Source organism: Neoarius graeffei, chromosome 3 (genome assembly GCF_027579695.1).
Source record: "Neoarius graeffei isolate fNeoGra1 chromosome 3, fNeoGra1.pri, whole genome shotgun sequence".
In the NCBI taxonomy this organism is placed as follows: domain Eukaryota; kingdom Metazoa; phylum Chordata; class Actinopteri; order Siluriformes; family Ariidae; genus Neoarius; species Neoarius graeffei.
Window position 1 is genome coordinate 93,443,611 of NC_083571.1, and position 23,013 is coordinate 93,466,623.

A 23,013-nucleotide genomic window follows, 5' to 3' on the forward strand; every position below is an offset into this window, starting at 1 on the left:
TGTTACGTCACGGGTCACGTGACCACCTAGCTCATTAACGAATCCTTGTTTTACGCTGATGTATAAAAAAACTTGAATAATGTGATGATTTTCACAGTTTTGACGCCCTGCAGTGATTTAGATGGCATTTCTTATGTCCTTTATACATAATTATGCCCAGGTAAAAATCCATGTCCCATATCCTTTAAACGGCTGTACACAGGAGCTGTTTTTAAGAAGCCATGAAAAGACATCTGTTATATTGTCATGATAATTCAGCAGCTTTATAAGTGAACAGGCATAAATTGAAGCGACACCATCAGTCTGTGAGGTTATTGACATCATGCACCTGCCTCACATCATACAGTCTTGCACTTACAAAATATCTGTCTTCAAGCGTTTGGAAAAAGCTATTAATTTATCCTAAAAGTATTGAGTTTTCCAGATAGGGGAATTACTATATTGCTTGTTGGGGTGCGCACAGTCGTAATAGCTACCATTAGGAAAGGAAATATGTTTTTGCCATTTTGCCTACTCTCACATTCAGGCACCGTTAGCAGTTTGGCACAAACAGCAAAAAGCTTGATAGAAATGTCCAGGCTTTATGCTGCTTCTCTCGATATGCCAAATACACTCCACATTGGCAGTAAATTATTGAGAAACAAAAAAATGTCAGAATCATCAAATCCATTCCATATATTTTTCATTCAAAGCTACTGAAGACTTGCTGCAACAGAGTGAGATATTCTTCATGTCTGATGCATGAAATAAAATCAGGAGTTGCTTTTGGGGTTCATACTGTGTTGTGAGTCCCCCCTTCTCCAGTTCACCATAGGATGTTAGAAGAAGAACAACAACTTTATTCATCACATGTACACTTATGAAACTCCTCTCTGCATTTAACCCATCTGAAGCAGTGAACACACGCATGAGCAATGAGCGCACACACATACCCAGAGCAGTGGGCAGCCATGCTAACAGCGCCTGGGGAGCACTTGGGGGTTAGATGCCTCGCTCAAGGGCACCTCAGCCTAAAGCCACCCCATGTTAACCTAACTGCATGTCTTTGGACTGTGGGGGAAACCGGAGCACCCAGAGGAAACCCACACAGACAACATGCAAACTCCACACAGAAAGGCTCCCGTCGGCCGCTGGGCTCGAACCCAGAACCTTCTTGCTATGAGGCGACAGTGCTAACCACTACACCACCGTGCCACCCGAACACATAACATGTTAATGGAGCTAAACACATCAAATAGCCTGGTTTGTACATCAAACTCAGATGGAGCCAGTTAAGGGAAAAAAAAAAAAAAGACAGACAGACAATAAGGCGGGGCGGCACAGTGGTGTAGTGGTTAGCGCTGTCGCCTCACAGCAAGAAGGTCCGGGTTCGAGCCCCGTGGCCGGCGAGGGCCTTTCTGTGCGGAGTTTGCCTGTTCTCCCCGTGTCCGCGTGGGTTTCCTCCGGGTGCTCTGGTTTCCCCCACAGTCCAAAGACATGCAGGTTAGGTTAACTGGTGACTCTAAATTGACCGTAGGTGTGAATGTGAGTGTGAATGGTTGTCTGTGTCTATGTGTCAGCCCTGTGATGACCTGGCGACTTGTCCAGGGTGTACCCCGCCTTTCGCCCGTAGTCAGCTGGGATAGGCTCCAGCTTGCCTGCGACCATGTCGAAGGATAAAGCGGCTAGAGATAATGAGATGAGATAATAAGGCCCGTTTTCTTGCTACTAAACAAGAAAACAACTGCACGTGTCCAAGGAAAGCTGTTTACCTGTTTATGCATCGTATTATTACCAAAAAAAAAATCTGTAACGTGACATATCACTCTTTCTGGGTAGAAAAAAAAGAAACAGTTCACATACGATGCACTGAATATTCTGAATATCATAGTTGTACAGTGTTTATGTGCTGCACTTGGAATGCTCTTAATCTTAAACGTGTGCCCAATAATAATAACAAGAAGACAGAGTCATCTATATCCCCTGCTCTATATACCGAGTTTCAAAATATTATTTGTCAAGTTCTACTGCAGGAAACCAACCCTACTTCTCTTCACCGACCTCAGCAGCCCATAGCATAAACCCACTGGACCTTTGGTCCAGGTGAGCTAAAAATGAAAATTTCTCACATTTCTTAGTATCAAAAGGCACATATACATTACTTAATCAACATATATACCAACTTTCAAGACCATACCACTCATAGTTTTCAAGTTCTGCTCCGGAAACAAAACCTACCCCGAAGACTAGCCTAAGAGACCAAGTCTGAAATTGTTTCCATGGAAACATGAAAAATTTAAATTTCTCAAATTTCTTAGGATGAAAAGGCACATCTACATCACCTTGTTAACATGTATACCAAGTTTCAAATCCGTATCATGAATAGTTTTGGATATATGCTCCGGAAACGAACATTGCTCTTAGAAACGAAGTAAAAATCTATTTATGTAAAAATTAGAAAATTTTTTTTTCAAAAATCCAAAATAGCAAAAAGCACCAGGTCACATGTTGCTTGATATGTATACAACGTTTCATGAAGATATCTTCAGTAGTTTTAAAGATATGGCCCGGAAATGAAAACGTGACTGGACGGACAGACAGCCGGAACCCATTTCTATATCTCATCTCATTTCATTATCTCTAGCCGCTTTATCCTTCTACAGGGTCGCAGGCAAGCTGGAGCCTATCCCAGCTGACTACGGGCGAAAGGCGGGGTACACCCTGGACAAGTCGCCAGGTCATCACAGGGCTGACACATAGACACAGACAACCATTCACACCTACGGTCAATTTAGAGTCACCAGTTAACCTAACCTGCATGTCTTTGGACTGTGGGGGAAACCGGAGCACCCGGAGGAAACCCACGCGGACACGGGGAGAACATGCAAACTCCGCACAGAAAGGCCCTCGCTGGCCCCGGGGCTCGAACCCAGGATCTTCTTGCTGTGAGGCGATAGCGCTAACCACTACACCACCGTGCCGCCCATTTCTATATCTGCGGGGGATAATGATAATACGTTTTGGAATTAGCCTTTGCAGTCATATGCAAAACTCTTTCAACACTTATAGTACAGTATGCAATCAAGAGAACTAATCAGTGCATGCACTCTTTCATATTAATTCATTTTATAATGCACGTGGATGTAATGCACAGAAATGAACATGAAAGTGATTTTTTTAGAATGATAAAAGCATTAGATTTATATGTTATTCTTCGAAACAAAACGTATACCAAGAACATTAATATTTCAAAGCAATAAATACACTCGCTGGCCACTTGTTCTTGATTCTAAGACTCCTGTTCTTGGCTGGCAGGAGTGGAACCCAATATGGTCTTCTGCTGTTGCATGCTGAGATGCTTTTCTGCTCATCACGGTTGTAAAGAGTTGCTATGAGTTGCAATGTCCTTCCTGGCAGCTCAAACCACTCTGGCCATTTTCCTCTGACCTCTCTCATCAATAAGGCATTTCCATCCACAGAATTGTCACTCACTCAATGTTTTTGGTTTTTTTTTTTTTTCATCATTCTGTGTAAACTCTACAGACTGTTGTGTGTGAAAACCCCAGGAGATCAGCAGTTTCTGAAATACTCAAACCAGTCCATCTGGCTCAAACCAACACCCATGCCACAGTGAAAGTCTCACTCTGAGATCACAATTTTTCCCATTCTGATGTTTGGTGTGAATATTAACTGAAGTTCTTGATTTGTATCTGCATGATTTTATGCATTGTGCTGTTGGCAAGGCCTACCATTAAAGCTAGACTGCCTTTCACATTTTTCAAGTGTAGGTCATAAAAAGAATTTTCCCTGACACGCAATTATTTTTATTTATTGGACTGAAAGCTACTGAATTCAAATCACAGACTTCCAATTTTATTTGTTTTTTTTTTAAATAGAACAATTAATGGTTTTAGGGTCACGTGGCCCTAAATTCTCCGCTATTTTTTCCCGCTTCACCATGACGCAATTCAAGATACTACATCATGCATCATGTGGTGGGCTTTCTCCATTCACGCAAGGCATTGTGGGATACAAATTTGAAACAGGAGAGAAAAATGGAGGACGTGACTGTGCAAATGACTGACTACAGTAATGGAAAGCGAGAAGAAAAGACGTTATGCTGCGAAGGAAAGGAAATGCAGGACCAAACTAATAAATATCGGCGGTCAGCGAGCACCTCGGTGTGATCAGCTATTCGTTTAACGACAGAATGATGTAACAGTCAGTGCACAGTCAAGGTAAACCTGTAGATGGCAGTATTGCAACACTGTGAATGTCAGCTGCCGTAAAACCCAAAAGAAGAAGAAAAAGAAGAAAGGAAATCAAAAGGCCGTCTAGCTTTAATATATGTATAACCATTAAAGTTTGTACTGCAGTCATTGTATATACAACTCTTCCTAAAACTGGGAAGAAGAATTAATGGACCTACCTTGAGAATGTGTTGAAGCCTTCTTCTTCCATATCCTAAAAAAGAAATGGCATTCTGAGAATCACTATCAAGGACACATCTAGGTTCTGACAGAAACACAAATGTTTTTAATCACGTTCTACCAATGGACAAATTCTCTAGCAGAAAAATAAAGAATAGCCTGTTTTTATCCAGATCTTATATTTTATCTTTTTGTGATTTGACTTTTATGTGCACATTATCCAGTGTTTTACAGACTGAAGACAAAAAAAGTTTCTGTCTTTTCAATGAAGCAAATTCAATCAACATAAAATAATTAAATTAACAAGAGGAAAGTCTATTAGGGAGTACAGCGGAAATAGCTGATCGATGTAATCTTGGATAAGGATTCCGTGGTGAGTGATTATATTGCAGCTCGAGTTGAAAGCCAGTCTGTCCTCCATTTATTTATGAGAAGGTCAGACCCTCAATAGTAAAACCTTTAGATTCAGCATTTCATAATGCACCGTTTTATTAAAAGTGACGGAATCGGCCAGGCGTCACTGTGGTCTCTATAGGGAAGTGGTTTTTCCCCCCTCACGAAACATCCACAGGCAAATGCACTCTCTCAATTTTGTGAACAAGGTTGGGCTAGTGAAAATGTCAACATCTTGATTCTCCTTACTGAATTACAGAAATAAATAAGATGGTACCTGCACATAGGATTGGATAACCGTGCCAGTTCCAGCATGAGGAACTTGGAATAGAAATGAATAGAATTAACTGAAACATCATCACAGTCTCATATCATTTAGTTATTTATCAATTAGTAAGTATGTTAAGGATGAGGGTCCATATTTTTAATGATTTGGGGTTTTGATTTTTAATTTTAAATTACGCCATTCGTACATTCTCTGGACCACTCTTCACTTTCTACGGTCTCTTTTCTTATCTTTAAAAGATCATTTTATGCATCACTGAAAGGGAAAACACAAAATGTCATTGTGCATTCGGGAGGGTGTGTTAATTTTTAGACAATGAATTTTAAATCTTATAATTTCAAGGCTTTTCAGTACACTGATGACAGCATATCCATACTTTAAGATTTCCACATTTCTCCAAGTCTGTAAATTGGAGTTCCTTTAAATTCCATATCTTTTAAGGCTCTCCAGACCTGTGCAAAAATTGTTATGTTTTTCTCTTAAAGGTAGACTGCCTTTCAGATTTTTCAAGTTTAGGTCATAAAAAGAATTTTCCCCGACACCTAATTATTTTTGTTTAATGGACCAAAAGCTACTGAATTCGACTCACAGACTTCCAATTTTATTAGTTTTTTTTTAATAGAACAATAAATGAATTTAAGGCCACATGGCCCTAAATTCTCCGCTATTTTTGCCTGCTTCACCATGACCCAATTCAAAATACTACATCATGTGGGCTTTCCCCATTCATGCAAGGCATTGTGGGATACAAATTTGAAACAGGAGAGAAAAATGGAGGACGTGAGTGTGTGAATGAAACGTGAAAGACAGACTACAGTAATGCAAAGTGAGAAGAAAAGACATTATGTTGCAAAGGAAAGGAAACGCAGGACCAAACTAATAAATACTGGCGGTCAGCGAGCACCTCGGTGTGATCAGCTGTTCGTTTAGTAACAGAATGATGGAACTGTCAGGACACAGTCAAAGGTAAATCTGCACATGCGCACACGGACTTCCTCTGTCTGCTTGACTGTGCGAAATGAGTGATTTCATGCACATTATTTGCTCGGGAATCCCCTCAAATTAAATCACTTCCCAGCCATAGAATGGCCTGATATTTTGAGAGATATTACAATGACCAAATTTCAGAGGGAACTAAATTTCACCAATTTTATGAAATCGAAAGGCCATCTAGCTTTAATGATGGGCAGTGTATTATTAATATTACGAATAGCCTCAGAGATGCCAATACTATTTTTAAAAATTATTTTTGTGGATACTGCCTCACAGAGGTTGAGCCACTATGTCATCGTGTTGTACGAATGGAAGAATGAGTGTAACAATAGCGCACTGCACGTACGCATAAGCATCACAACCACCAGAACGGCGAATCATGATCTCGCGATACGAACAGTTGATCTTGCGTTATCAAAGGTACACAAGAACGAGTGGTGAAGCCACTATGTCATCGTGTTGTAAGAATGAGTGTAACAATAGTGAAACTTCATTACCAGTCAGCACTTATCCTGATCAAGTTTGATTACCCGTTCCACTTCTTGATAAACTTCGGAATCAATCAGAACCAGAAACAAAATAAGAAAAACTTCGTTATAACTTTGTAGTATCGGAAGACAATCTCATCTCATCTCATTATCTGTAGCCGCTTTATCCTGTCCCACAGGGTCGCAGGCAAGCTGGAGCCTATCCCAGCTGACTACGGGCGAAAGGCGGGGTACACCCTGGACAAGTCGCCAGGTCATCACAGGGCTGACACATAGACACAGACAACCATTCACACTCACATTCACACCTACGGTCAATTTAGAGTCACCAGTTAACCTAACTTGCATATCTTTGGACTGTGGGGGAAACCGGAGCACCCGGAGGAAACCCACGTGGACACGGGGAGAACATGCAAACTCCACACAGAAAGGCCCTCGCCGGCCACGGGGCTCGAACCCAGACCTTCTTGCTGTGAGGCGACAGCGCCAACCACTACACCACCGTGCCACCCCCGGAAGATAATCGGCAGATAAACGAAATTCACCTCATGGTTCACCGAGGCTACTGATTCGATATCAAGTAAGTGGTGTTTATTTTAAGAAAATTAAACTTTTGATTATCACAGCTTTTGTTTGGTCCTTCTGAAAGGTCAAATGAAAGGTTTTGTAAGTTTTTTGAGATTTTTGGCAGATATTTACGCCAAAAATTCCAGCCATTCAACAAAAACTAGAGAAGGCAGCGAAGACAACGGTGAAATCTTTTGAGCGATCCGCTCGGTTTGCAATTACAAAAGTCCCATGTGGGAATAAATCAGCTCCTTTATAAAAACTAAAAGTTAAAAATATAATTGGTCAAACTTCTGCTATTTGCTTTAATTTTTTTATTTTTTTATTTTAGAGTCTTTACACTACACTTGTGAAATAAAATGTGCTCATTAGTACTAAACAATGCTTCTGAAACAATTCATAAACAAATGCTTTCTTACTATTTTGAAAATAGATATAATTCACAGGACTGCATTTTGAACAAAACACAGTAAACAAAATTGGTAACCAAAATACTCAAAGCCCTGATGCTGCTCACAGCTTGGTGATGCTTGCAAGAAATGAGGCGAGTATAATTGATAACATGTATATTTGCTATATTTACTGTATGGACATGGTATTAGAAAACTATTTTATTTATAAGCAGTAGCCACATGGACCCATAAGGTACCTATTTTTTAAAAAGGTGCTGAATAATTAATCATCACTTCCATGTTCAGTATTCTGTAGTAGGTTTTAATTTCCTATTAGTATTTCAATATGTATGGCACCTCTGAAAATGAGTCTCGGTATGAATAAATGAATGAATGTTGTTCAGATATCCACCTAGTGGTTTAAACACATACTCAAAAAACCCAAATATAAAGAGAGTCACCACCACCTGGTGGAAAAAATCTGCCAAAATCCATCTATTGTTTTCAGCAAGAATTTTAAAATACAGTGAATATGGGAAAGAACATAGTACAATGAAGTATGTACATCTGTGCATTGTGACAAATATCTATTCTTAACAAACTGTTCAGGATGTTATTTACAGTAGCAGGATTGTGTGTTATACAGTCTGTGTAATATATATGATCTGAAGCGTACCCCTTAATCTTTTGGCATGGGCATATCTATAAAGTGCTTTGATTCCTACACTGTATACCTGATTTGGATGTAAATCCCCCAAATTAAAGCTGAAAGTCTTCACTTTAAGCACATATTCATATATTTTAATTTCAACTCCAATATAATGTGGTAAAGGGTGGCATGGTGGTTAGCACTGTTGCCTCACAGCAAGAAGGTTCTGGGTTCGAGCCCAGTGGCTGACGGGGGCCTTTCTGTATGGAGTTTGCATGTTCTCCCCGTATCTGCATGGGTTTCCTCCCGGTGCTCTGGTTTCCCCCAAAGACATGCAGGTTAGGTTAAAGCTAGACAGCCTTTTGATTTCATAAAATCAAGTGATTCAATTTGAGGGTTTAATGTGCATGAAATCACTCGTTTCGCGCAGTCAAGCAGACAGAGGAAGTCCGTGTGTGCATGCACAGGTTTACCTTTGGCCGTGCACTGACAGTTACATCATCCTGTCACTAAACGAACAGCTGATCACACCGAGGTGCTCGCTGACCGCCGATATTTATTAGTTTGGTCCTGTTTCCTTTCCTTCGCAATATAATGCCTTTTCTTCTCACTTTCCGTTACTGTAGTCGGTCTTTCACGTTTCATTCTCACACTCACGTTCTCCATTTTTCTCTCCTGTTTCAAATTTGTATCCCACAATGCCTTGCACGAACAGGGAAAGCCCGCCACGTGATGCATGACGTAGTATCTTGAATTGGGTCATGGTGAAGCAGGCAAAAATAGTGGAGAATTTAGGGCCACATGGCTCTATTTTCATTAACTGCTCTATTTAAAAAAAAGACCTTATAAAATTGGAAGTCTGTGATTTGAATTCAGTAGCTTTCGGTCCACTAAACAAAAATAATTGGGTGTCGGGGAAAATTATTTTTATGACCTACACTTGAAAAATCTGAAAGGGAGTATAGGCAGCAACTGGTTACTCTAAATTGTCCATAGGTGTGAATGTGTGTGTGAATGGTTGAGAGGAGAAAACCTCTATAACAATCCAGTAGAAGGCAACGGGAAGCCACTACTGTAATGTTCCCCAGAAACTCTGATGGCTAAGACTGTCAGAGCGAACCCGCCATCAGGCAGAATACTAAAGATGATGATGTTGTGGTACTTAGCTAGAACTGCAATTTGTCGGTGTCCACATATTTATGGACCTGGGAGTGTAAACTCACCACTTTATTAGGAATACTATACTAATATTGGGTAAAACAGCCTCAATGCTTCATGTCATAGATCATACCAACGTAAAATTCCTTTGAGATTCTGGTCCATGTTGATAACTGTTGCAGATTTGTCAGCTGCACATTCATGCTGCGATTCTCCCATTCTACCACATCCCAGTGGTGATCTATTTGACTCAGATCTGGTGTGTGGGGAGACCAGGGAGATACACTGAACTCATTGCCATGTTCATGAAACCAGTTGAGACAGTGACGCCTTGTTTCATAACATGTTGCATTATCATGCTGGAAGTAGATATTACTGTACATATATGAGGTAAACAAAGGGCAACGATACACAGATTGACTGCGGCGTTCAAATTTGATGGGCATTAAGGGGCCCAATGTGTGGCAGGAAATTATTCCTCGCACCATTACGCCACCAGCAGCCTGACCTTTGAACCATGGCAGGTTGGGTCCACGGATTCATATTGTTGAATGATAAATTCATGTAACCTCAGATTCTGTCTCAAGGGTCGATGTGTTGTGTGTTCTGAGATGCTTTACTGCTCACAACAGTTGTAAAAGAGCGCTTACTTGAGATACCATGGCCTTCCTTTTGGATAATTGCACAAATGAGCAGGGGTACTGGTGTTCCTTATACATCGTGAACATAACAGTTTCTCAATATTAATTATATTATTAGTGCGCGTAAGCTGTTATACCCAGGAATCGTGTTTGACTGGCCGTCTTCTGGCAGGCTTGCTGCGTGGGGATACTGAAAAGATGGACGAGGAGAGGAAGGGCTTCGGAAGTTTGCACTCCAACACAGCTTGCGTTTTCTCAGCCTCTGTCTCACACACACACACAAGTGGACACACAAGCAGACACACACACATACACAAAAAAATTCAGTAAAATAAAATCGGTCTTTCTAATCCACCAATGCTCATACCAGAGCTCCATACTTAAGAGAATATGGTCATGCATTAACCTGAATTTGATGACTTTTGCAACCGTACAACGTCCGTACAAACACCACTACAGGGAACCTGATCGTAAGTGCAAGGCAACATATCTCAAACACTTGACCATCGGACAATGAAATTTGTATTTTTATTTCCGTCAGACAGATGGGTTTTTATCCAGCACTTATTTTAATTTGCTTTTTAAAAAATAACGTGAGATTACTTACGAACACATTTTACAGAATATATTCATGACAGTTTCATATAAAACTAATTAAAATTGTTTTATTAGTCCACTAGCTTGTTGGACAGTTGACAGTTTCTGTCATATAAGGGTGACAGACGGATGTAATCGCAGGAAGAGTTTTATTGAAAACATGCTAGCAAACAGATCCAAAATGCAGACAAAGGCAGAGTCGAAAAACAGGCAGTGGTTGAAACACAAACAGCGTCAAAACCAGTAAACTGATACAAAATACAAGGCTTGGTAACGTCAGACGCAGGATACAGAGCGTATACTTCACAAAGTCTGTGTGTTAATAAGAGTCTTTATATGTATGTGCTGTAATTGCACTCTAATCAGGAACAGGTGCATGGTAATTAGTTCTAATGGTGCTGCATGCACACACCAACGTGCGTGGATGTGACCGATGTAACGAGACAACAGTTTTGACATATCAAGTTTGATATTGGATGGTAACTATATAGTACTGATGTAAAGTGAACGCACTGGTTCACTGCTGTCCACCAGGCACCCAGCAGAGTCGCACCATAATAAATATCATGGTGTTGTTTCTGGTGCATGGCATGCGGTGTCAAAGAAAGGAATAAATATGTATTCATAACTGCGATGCGCATCTCATTATTAGCATCACTGTAACAAGACAATACAGTAATTTATTGATGTGAAATACACTACACAATCCGATGGGTCATATGCTTTAATATTATTTTATTCAGGTTGATTTTGTGCCCCTGAAAATATTTAGCTCATGCACTCATTGTTAGGTTTATATAAGTATTATTCTTGACCAAGAAGGCAGTAATTTATTTGTGACAAAATTATATTCTTAGTTGAAATGACCTTATGTCTCGGCTGGACATTGTTTGGGAACATTTTGTTTATTTTGATATGAAATGTGTATTGTTGATCAGAGATGTGTTTAGATGGCGACAGGGTCTGCGATGATATCACACACTCACAATGGCCTTTGATATCACACACAACCACAGCTGCATAGTGCAACGTGTAGCTAGGATTGTGATTTAAGAGTGTTAGAGTTAACCAGTTTCTTTAATGTTGAATCTGAAGTTAAAATGATTGAATGTTGGATGTAATGGTAGCCTTATTGCTGCACAAAGTGTTAAGATCCTTTATTATTTTGGACTCTTGCATATGCTATGGCAGTGACTTAGATTTAATTGTTAGATCTAAGATGCATTCAATGATTTAAGTTAGTTTTATAGTTTTAAGTTAGTTTTATAATTACAGAATATAATTTAGGATTGTTAAGACTTTATGATTCTAATGTTAAGAACATATTCTTGATATGAGATGTTTTGCTTATGACTGTCTTTGTTTAGGTTTGTTCTTATTTTTTGTTTACTTTCTTATAACATATGTGTTTAAAAAATTCCATCACCATCTTAAGTACATATCGCCCTATGTTCTATCTGACCTGAAGGGGTGTACATAAGCAATGACCTTTAAAATCTGTTTGTACCATGCTATCATGTCATATCATCAGAAATATGTCATTATGTTATGATTTACACACACACATACATCTGAACATTCCATCAGAACAGTGATGTAATTAAAATGTGACTTGCTCACACACACACACACACACACACACACACACACATAGATATCAAACAGTGATATCATTTACACACAGATAACACTCGTATATAATAACCCTCTGTATTCTTGTCCAAGAGGGGGAAACTTGCGAATAAAGATGTGAACTACATTGGGGTTCCTGTCTTTCCTTGCGACTAACCCCCCCCCCCCCCCCCCCCCCCCAGAGCTCTGGGTGGTACGAGGGCGGGGGTCCCGAGAAGTAAGTTGACTGTTTCTGACTGGGTGAACCCCAACACTCATCATATATATATATATATATATATATATATATATGTGTGTGTGGCGGCACGGTGGTGTAGTGGTTAGCGCTGTCGCCTCACAGCAAGAAGGTCCTGGGTTCGAGCCCCGGGGCTGGCGAGGGCCTTTCTGTGTGGAGTTTGCATGTTCTCCCCATGTCTGTGTGGGTTTCCTCCGGGTGCTCCGGTTTCCCCCACAGTCCAAAGAGATGCAGGTTAGGTTAACTGGTGACTCTAAATTGACCGTAGGTGTGAATGGTTGTCTGTGTCTATGTGTCAGCCCTGTGATGACCTGGCGACTTGTCCAGGGTGTACCCCGCCTTTTGCCCGTAGTCAGCTGGGATAGGCTCCAGCTTGCCTGCGACCCTGTAGAAGGATAAAGCGGCTAGAGATAATGAGATGAGATATGTGTGTGGGGGGGCAACAGGGGTGGCTTCGAGCGTCAGCTGTAGGCCACAAGGAGTCAGGTAGAACCGGCAGGTAACATGTGATGAGCCTCACCTGTATTTGATTACTGGCAGTTTACTTACATGCGTTTTCTGTGTTCTTTTAGGAAGCGCCGTGTGTGCGCGCGCGCATGGAAAATAAAGAAAATAAAGTCGCTGAAACATGAGCTCGAAAGAAAAATAAAGCACACCTTGACTTGTCAAGCCTGTCTCCTCTTATCAAAAAGAAGTATACTTCAAGTTAATTTTATTAAGTATACTTAAGTTAAAGTATATTTCCTTAAGTATACTTCTGTGTAGCAAGTATACTGATATCAATGTACTTATAGTATACTTGTTAGTAAACTAATCTAATACTTCTTGGGACTACATTGGAGCACTTTTAGTTTATAAAAAGTATACTTTAAGTCTAAGAGAAGTAAACTCTGCATATACAACTAGTATTTTTTATTTTGTACTGCAAGTAAACCACAAGTAAACTTCTATACTAATAGTTTACTAATTCTATACTTGTAGTCCACTCTTTAGTTTACTAAAGTATACTTTGTAGTATACTGGAAATATACTATTGGTTTACTCGTTACACACTTCTAGTCCACTTTTTAGTTTATAAAAGTATACTTTATAGCATACTGAAAATATACTATTAGTTACTGGTCAAATACATCTAGTCCACTTTTTAGTTTTGAAGTATACTGCCATTACCCTTCTACGGTAGGTATACTATTAGTTTTCTAGCCCTAACCCTTACCTCATGCACACTACCAGTAGACAACTTAAGTGTTTTGTACCTTAAGGTACAATGAAGTTATAAAGGTAAGAATTCACAAAATAACAACACTTCAGGATTAAGAACATATTCATTTTCTTTAAAAATCAAAATTTAAAGCAACATTGGATTAAATACCAAAGTATAAAAACATGGTAATGACAACTGAAATTGACATCCAAGCTCTAAAGAAAAATAAATAAATAAAAATTAATTATCCCATTCAGGAGAAATTAAAAAAAAAAAACAACCTTATATGGAATCACAGACATACCTAAGAGTCAACAATGCTGAAGCACCACTACAGGGCAAGTACATTAAACATATGTTCACTGCTTCAGATGGGTTAAATGCACAGGATGAATTTCACTGTGCTTGAAGTGTGCATGTGGCAAATAAAGGTTTCTTCTTCTTCTAAATATTTTAATACTTTATTACACTTTTGTTAAGTATATCTTGATCAAAATTTGAAGTATAAGCTTAATATACTTAGACTTTTCTTTCTACTTTTTAATATAAGCCAAGTATACTTATGTCTAACTTTATTAAGTATATCTCCGATAAGTAAATAAAAAGTAAACTGAAAGCATACTCTTATTTTTAGTTTAAAAGAAGTATACTACACTAAGTAACTTTAAAAACGCACATTGATAAAACTTGCTGAATTCGTGCTGAGTTTATCTCAAGAAGAAAAGAAATATATCACAATGGAAAAATAACTTCGTTCCGCCCGAATAAATTCCAAATCTGTGCTCAAATCAGAATTTAAGGGAGTTGTACTCAATAACGTACAATATGACTCGGGTAGTCAATGACATGGACAGGCTTTAATTTTCAAACAAATTTTGCATACACTGTACACACACAATCTTGCCTATAAATACCCGGGGGAAATGATGGGAAAATTGTCATTATTGAAGATGCCACGCCTAAGCCAAAATCAACGTGAACAGGCCATTGGGATGTAAAGTGCCGGAAGTACACAGACAGAGGTCGCCCGGCACTTCGGTGTTCATCATTCGACCATTTCCCGTTTGAGTCAGCGTTACAGACAGACAGGGAGCACCAGGGATCGTCCACGCCCTGGTCAGCCTCGAGTCACGACGCCAGTTCAGGATCAGCACATCAGGCTAGCTCACCTCCGTGACAGATTCCTGACACCCTCAGTCACTGCTGCTGAGACCCCTGGACGACACAGACCCAGAATCTCCAGCATGACGGTCCGAACATGAACCAACTGTCACTTTGAATTTTTTTTATTGTGAATTAATTCTTGAGTTTGACAATAAATGTCCTTTATCGATGTTTCAAGATGTGTGTGCATTACATACAATATCATAAATTTCAAATATATGCATGGATCTAAAGTGATATCGTGTTGAATTCCATTGTGCGTTTTTAAAGTTACTTAGTATAGAAGCACACTTGAATAAACTTCTTTTCTGTAAGGGCCAGTTCCTCATTCCCCAAGCTCGTAAAATGTTACATGTTACTGATTACATTTCATAAGCCATTTCACAACTCAAACATAAATTAAACAGGATATTTAAAGTACCTGAATCAGAGTGAGGTTTTGTTTCCACATGAAGATCACCGCCTGAACAGGAACAGCATGTGCGAGCCTTCTTACTTTTATCTGAAGAGATTTTCAAATCATTAGGCCTAAGGTCACTACTGTTCTGAATTTATATGCATCACAGACTGTGTAAGTACAGTCGTCTTCTTCTTTTGGCTGCTCCCGATTAGGGGTCGCCACAACAGATCTTTCATCTCCGTTGCTCCCTGTCTTCCGCTTCTTTCTCTACCACACCTGCCACTTTCATGTCCTCTCTCACCACATCCATGTATCTCCTCTTTGGCCTTCCTCATTTTCGTTTGCCTGGCAGCTCCATCCTCAACATTCTCCTTCCAACATGCCCCGCATCTCTTCTCAGGATGTGCCCGTACCATCTCAGTCTCATCTCTCTTAGCTTAATTCCCAAGCTCTCCACATGTGCTGTCCCTCTGATGTGCTCGTTCCTTATCCTGTCCAACCTCCCATCGCGAACCTTAACATCCTCAACTCCGCCACCTCCAACTTTGCCTCCTGTCTCTTCGTTAAGGGTACGGTCTCCAATCCATACATCACAGCTGCAGGGGTCGAAATTAACTTTTGAAATGTACTTGCCCTCAGGGCAACCAACCCCAAAAATTTACTTGCCCGCATGCATGTATCAGTTGCCCTACTTTTTTGCAGGTTGACTGGGTAAGTAATTTGCATAAAAAGCAATCTGGATGTATATTATAGAGTATGCAATAAAATATTTCAACTTGTTTTGCCATTGTTTGATTACTGATTGATAGAAATAAAGTTATAATACTCATATGTGTTTGGTGTTTATTTCATCATGATGAACAGTAAAACAACTAGGTATAACTACTAGTATCTTCTATTAAACATGTTAAACAGTCAGAAAACATCATGTCATCATGGTCAAGTGTAACTGATCAAATCAGAATTAAAAATCAGTCCAGAAAGACGCTTCGTTCGTTCTAGCCTACGTGACAGTGGCACCTCGTGTGAATAATCATAATATCATGTAGCGCCATCTCGCGAATGGAAGAGTCAACTACCGCAACGAACCAAAGTCAAGGACAAACGAAAGAGAAGACGGGAAAAATAAAGTTTTCGTTCTGTTTCTGTTAGGAATCACAACAATTTAAATTTTCTTGGTAAAATAGGCATTCAAACGCAGTTGTCCGACGGACAACTAGTGATAATTTTATTGTTGCCCGAGTATGAGAATGACTTGCCCATGTCTGTCGGTACATGCTTAATTTCGACCCCTGAGCTGGTCTCACTACTGTCTTATACATCTCACCTTTCACTTTTGCTGGGACTTTCCTATCACAAACGACTCCCAAAATCCTTCTCCAACTGCTCCACCCTGCCTGCACTCTCTTTCTCACCTCACTATCGCAGCCCCCATTTTCCTGCACAGTTGATCCCAGGTACTTGAATTCACCAACTTTCTTTACGTCTACTCCTTGCATCTTCACTACACTCTCATCCCCGTTCTCATTGATGCACATGTATTCTGTTTTGCTACTGCTCACCTTCATTCCTCTTCGTTCCAATGCATCCCTCCATCTCTCCAAACCCAACTCAACCTCCTTTCTACTTTCACCACATATCACAATATCATCCGCAAACATCATGTGTAAGTACAGTAATGGTGCTTAATTACAAAGATTTCTACTATTAATTCCAAAACTCAACATGCTTTTTATCAGCATGCTACCAAACACCATGGTGTGAATCAAGGTCCAAATATTAGAAATAAAAAAAAAAAAGTTTCAAATCTTTACCTTCTTGGGAAATTTCCCAGAAGTCCAAGGCAACTTTAAAAGCCTGTGCTACTGTAAGTGTGACTGCCTGGGCCTGCAGGAGACACAACAAGGAGAAGTTTTAATATATTTACATGAGAGTGCACGAGAACATAAGCACATGAGGACACCACCAGGAAAACCACACTCCAACGTGTTGCATCAATGATTTACCAGATAATAAATACTCAATAAACACTCAGTAGTGACTCCAGTATATTGCTGCCATAGCTCTAATAGCAGTAGTCGTGTTGGTGGGGAAACAAAACAGCGGGAAATATAAAATGTGAGTCTTTTTATGCAATGTACGCAACTTAGAAAGAAAATTAAATATTTTTCAAAAATGGAATAGACTTGAGTTTGCATTTTCTAAAATTTCCGGTTGACAAAAAGAAAAATTCACTTTTGACAATTTACCTACAAGACATCTAGTGCTGCAAGAAGTTAAAATAAAAATAAAATGTGGGTCTATTATTTAACAAGATAACAATGAAGAAAAAAAGGCAGCGATAAAGGCAAATGGTGCATATACAATTACTTAGAAACTGTTTACATCCCACTTAGAAAGGGCAATCAGAAAATGCAAACATTTGAATATTTTGTTCTCTTTTAGTTTAATATCTTAACATACATTATTTTTTTTGTGGTGCGGTTTTCATCAAATCCTGTGCTCTGATTGGCTCGCGAGCGGGTCCGTATCGTACGGTACGGACCCCAGTTACGGACCTCTGGTGACTCGCTCGTTCACAACAACAACAAACATAGTAGCAATTTTTGTCAACATTTATAAGATTTATTTATAAGATTATCAAAAATCTTATAAATTTTTGCCAGCATTTCTCAGCATAACAGTATTAATTTTACAGCATGGATAGCGATAACGACAGTCTTCACAACGAAAGCGAGTTTTACTACCCTGAGGAAAAAGAAATAAAAGAAAACATTTCAGGAGAAAGCTAAAAACCTCTAACTTGCTAACGCTGAGCAAAAGCATGGCTGAATCCTGAATAACTCAATTTTGTATAAATAGGGGACTACATAGGCGGCAAAATGTAGGGTTTTTTTCCTGCCATGGAAGTGCACTTGTATACCGAGGGGGAAGCAATTTGCATTACAGACATGAATGAGGATTCAAAATAGCGGCTCGCCTCGGTTTTCCTTTTTCGGGCACTCTCGTTTTCTGTTAGAATTTGGTAAAGAAAAAATAAATATATTACTTAAAAAAAACTTTAATTGTTGCTAACGCCGAGCAAAAACATGGCTGAATCCTGAATAACTCAATTTTGTATAAATAGGGGACTACATAGGTGGCAAAATGTAGGTTTTTTTTTTCCTGCCATGGAAGTGCACTTGTATACTGAGGAGGAAGCAATCTGCATTACAGCCGTGAATAAGGATTCAAAATGGCGGTTCTCCTCGGCTCAGTTTTCCCTTTCGGGCGCTCTCATTTTTTTGTTAGAATTTGGTAAAGAAAAAATAAATATATTATTTACCAGCTTAAGGTCGGTCCGTATGGTGAAATACCGTGACCTCGGCCTTGAATTCAGTACTTTCAAGACCTCGGTCACGGTATTTCACGATACAGACCTCCCAGCTGGTAAATAACATATATATTTCTGAGATTTAAAAAAAAAATTATTAATAGTGCTTTACAGTTTCTTACATAAACACACTAATCTGCCAATTTAAAGAGTAGTAATTTGCATGTACACGTGGGTGTGTTTACAAATAATAATACATTTTCTGGTCATTTTCAAACAATAAAAACTTTTGCACTTAAATCTGCGTTACATTCATTTGAGACGCTGACTCACAATTTTCTTCTTTTGGCAGAGGAAGGCGTGGCACTCCAGAGTTTCACTGAACTCACTCTGTGAGATATAGGCAAAGACTTTATCCTGAGTTTTATCAGCTGTGCAGTAGGAGATTCTACAACGAAAAGCACTGATTAATTAGTAAGTAATAAGACAATTAACAATGGGAGTAACAAAAATCCTTCTGAAAGGTAGTGATGTTTACATTTACAAGAACTTGATGAGCTGTGAGGCTGAAAAATACATTGGCCTATCTGAAGTACTGTCAGTTTAAAAAATAAAATAGTTTGGTCATTATAAGGTGTTCCTAAATGAAGTACTAATAATAACAACAACAGCAATGGCAGAATACCAATATTAATCATAGAAAATTAAAAGATAGACTAACTTTCAGATTTTTCAAGTGTAGGTCATAAAAATAATTTTCCCCAACATCCAATTATTTTTGTTTAGTGGACCGAAAGCTGCTGAATTCAAATCACAGACTTCCAATTTTATTTGTTTTTTTAAAAATAGAACAATTAATGAATTTAGGGCCACATGGCCCTAAATTCTCCACTATTTTTTCCTGCTTCACCATGACTCAATTCAAGATACTACATCATGTATCACGTGGTGGGCTTTCCCTGTTCGCGAAAGGCATTGTGGGATACAAATTTGAAACAGGAGGGAAAAATGGACGACATGAGTGTGCGAATGAAACCTGAAAGACCGACTACAGTAACGGAAAGCGAGAAGAAAAGACGTTATGTTGCGAAGGAAAGGAAACACAGGACCAAACTAATAAATACCCAATTCAAGATACTACGTCATGCATCACGTGGCGGGCTTTCCCCGTTCGTGCAAGACATTGTGGGATACAAATTTGAAACAGGAGAGAAAAATGGAGGACGTGAGTGTGAGAATGAAACGTGAAAGACCGACTACAGTAACGGAAAGTGAGAAGAAAAGGCGTTATATTGCGAAGGAAAGGAAACAGGACCAAACTAATAAACATCGGCGGTCAGCGAGCACCTCGGTGTGATCAGCTGTTCGTTTAGTGACAGAATGATGTAACTGTCAGTGCACGGTCAAGGTAAACCTGTAGATGGCAGTAATGTAACACCGTGGATGCCAGCTGCTGTAAAACCCAAAAGAAGAAGAAAAAGAAGAAGAAGAAGGTAAACCTGCGCATGCGCACACGGACTTCCTCTGTCTGCTTGACTGTGCGAAGTGAGTGATTTCATGCACGTTATTTGATAGGGAATTCCCTCAAATTAAATAACTTCCCTGCCACAGAATGGCCTGGTGTTAGATATTACATAAATAGGCATGTATCTCAATGACCAAATTTCAGAGGGAACTAAATTTCACTGCTTTTAATCGAAAGGCCGTCTTGTTTTAAGGCTCTCTCCATTACCAATCATGACGGATGTCCCTGGGTATTCTATATGCAGATCTGATTGATTTTACAAATATAACAAGACTGACAAATTGTCCTTCATCACTACTGTTTAAAACTACTACTTTTAAATAAACTCTGAAATAATGTGCAAGGTCAAAATTCTGGTGCAAAATCATAGCTATCCAAGTCACGTCTTCAGTATAACTTCAGACGTCTTCAGTCTTTCAGTATCAAATCCTGTTTCACTTATCTTCTCACAGCATATAAGAATACAAATTCAACTGAAGCATGGAAACAGTCCATTTGTCCATTTTTACCTCTGCTAACTTTGGTGGAGGTTATGTTTTCACCTCCATTTGTTTGTTTATCTGTTCAACTTTACTCAAAAAGTATTGAATGGGGGGCGTCGTGGCTCAGGTGGTTAAGGCGCCATACCATGAATGCGGGCGACCCGGGTTCGATTCCGGCCCGAGGTCATTTCCCGATCCCTTCCCGTCTCTCTCTCTCCCACTCATTTCCTGTCTCTACACTGTCCTATCCAATAAAGGTGCAAAAAGCCCAAAAAAATATTTAAAAAAAGTATTGAATGGACTTTGATGCAATTTTGAGGAAAGGTGAATAATAGATTAGATTTTGATGCAAATCCGAATATGTATGCACTCTACCAATGTCAGTAACAGCACCGAAAGTCTAGGTTCGGAGTGTCATCCAAACATGGCCGCTCCGGAATACGTCTCCCAAGCACTACAGCGCCCCGCCTTTCCAGAGTATTAGGAGCGCACCTGTTTCCCATCTTCCAGTCTATCTATCTATCCGGCATATCACTACACTGACGTTGCTGCTCTGACGGCTTCAGCCATCAAAGTCTCTAGGGAAGAATTACAGTTGTGGACAATTTAGAGTAGCCAGTTAACCTAACCATTTGTCTTTGGACTGTGGGGGAAACTGGAGCACCCGGAGGAAACCCATGCAGACACAGGGAGAACATGCAAACTCCACACAGAAAGGCCCTCATCAGCCACTGGGCTCAAACCCAGAACCTTCTTGCTGTGAGGTGACGGTGCTAACCATCTGCACCACCGTACCGCCCATTTTCCAGTAAATCACCCACATATAAAAGCTCACCAAACACTCACCTTAGTTGTGAAGTTCTGTGTCCTCGTGCCTGACCGTATCATTATAGTTCCTAACTTCCTGTGACTTTGACTTTATGTTCATATTCCGACTCTGATCTCTTGCCTGACCGCTGATAATCCGTTTGCACGTCGACCGACCCTTGCCTGACCCTGACTGTGTCTTCTGTCTATTGATTTGGATTTGGCTTCTTGTTTGCGATGCACCCACTCTCACCTGCATCTGTAAGTGCCTGCACCCTGACAACCGAGTGCCCCTCTAGTTCTGTAATGTGATGAATGCCTTATTAACAAGAAACCTTGTGTTTTGGAGTTGCTCTAATCCATAGAATATAATCCACTAAAGATATTATTTCTCAGACTGCTGACTATATAGACCAGTTACGGCCAAAAGTTTGTGGACACCCGATAATCACACCCATATCTGGACCTTCTGCCAAAGTTGGAAGCAAGCAATCTGTCATTGGACAGTCCGCCTTGTGCCAACACTAGAGGGAGGCAGAGAGTAAAGAGAGGCATTGACAGACCTGATCTTCTTATCAGAGGGAACCAGAGAGCAAGGTCATGATTATAATCCGTGACAATCAGCTCCACCTGTGCTTGAGTCTATTTAAGAAGAGCTTTCCCCTCACTTTGTGCTCAGATTTGAGTCATCCTTGTTACATGCTGGTGTGCAAGTCTTGGCTGGTAATCGTCTTAGTGGTTTGTCTGGCTTTTCCAGCTACCTCTTGAGTGCTCTCAGTGTTTTTTTTTTTTTTTTTAAAAGTCCCATGGGTCTTTGGCTTGCTCTGCACTTTGGTTCATCCCTCTCCCTGTGGGTGTTTGAACTCTTGCCCAAAGTCCCTGGACACCAGGGTTCAAACTCCACGTGACACAACTGTATAAGGTCTCATCTCATCTCATTATCTCTAGCCGCTTTATCCTGTTCTACAGGGTCGCAGGCAAGCTGGAGCCTATCCCAGCTGACTACGGGCGAAAGGTGGGGTACACCCTGGACAAGTCGCCAGGTCATCACAGGGCTGACACATAGACACACAACCATTCACACTCACATCCACACCTACGGTCAATTTAGAGTCACCAGTTAACCTAACCTGCATGTCTTTGGACTGTGGGGGAAACCGGAGCACCTGGAGGAAACCCACGCGGACACGGGGAGAACATGCAAACTCCACACAGAAAGGCCCTCGCTGGCCACGGGGCTCAAACCTGGACCTTCTTGCTGTGAAGCGACAGCGCTAACCACTACACCACCACAATGGCAAATAACATGAGAAAATAATCCTGTTTCAACAACTGTCCTAAATAGAAAGGAACTATTGTACAGCCTATGTTGGTATTATAATAATAATAATAATAATAAATAGAAAGGAAGAAGAAATGGATGAAAGAGAAAATATACACTGTATAAGAGAAAAACTGAAATGTCCGTAAAAATAATTATAGTAGTAAAAGAGCCGTTCAAAATAAATAAATAAATAAATAAATAAATAAATGAAATATCGATCAGAGACTGGACTGGAAAAGGGGGAAAAAAAACCTAACAGTGAAGGGGAGCGCTATAAAGATATGTAAGGAATGTGGGTAAAGTTGAGAAAATAAGGAGGTTATGAAGGGGGGGGGGTCAGGAGATACTTTTCTT

At 39.9% G+C, this 23,013-nt stretch overlaps 1 protein-coding gene across 1 annotated transcript in view; it reads right to left on the reverse strand.

Moving 5' to 3' along the window:
• The window catches only part of si:dkey-71h2.2 (low density lipoprotein receptor adapter protein 1), a 99,527-nt gene that overhangs the window by 13,308 nt on the left and 63,206 nt on the right, over positions 1-23,013 (reverse strand). The window contains 5 exon segments of the mRNA XM_060916089.1: positions 4,405-4,443; positions 10,114-10,238; positions 15,230-15,310; positions 17,023-17,095; positions 18,855-18,969. Of these exon segments, the coding sequence (XP_060772072.1) occupies positions 4,405-4,443; positions 10,114-10,238; positions 15,230-15,310; positions 17,023-17,095; positions 18,855-18,969 (433 nt within the window).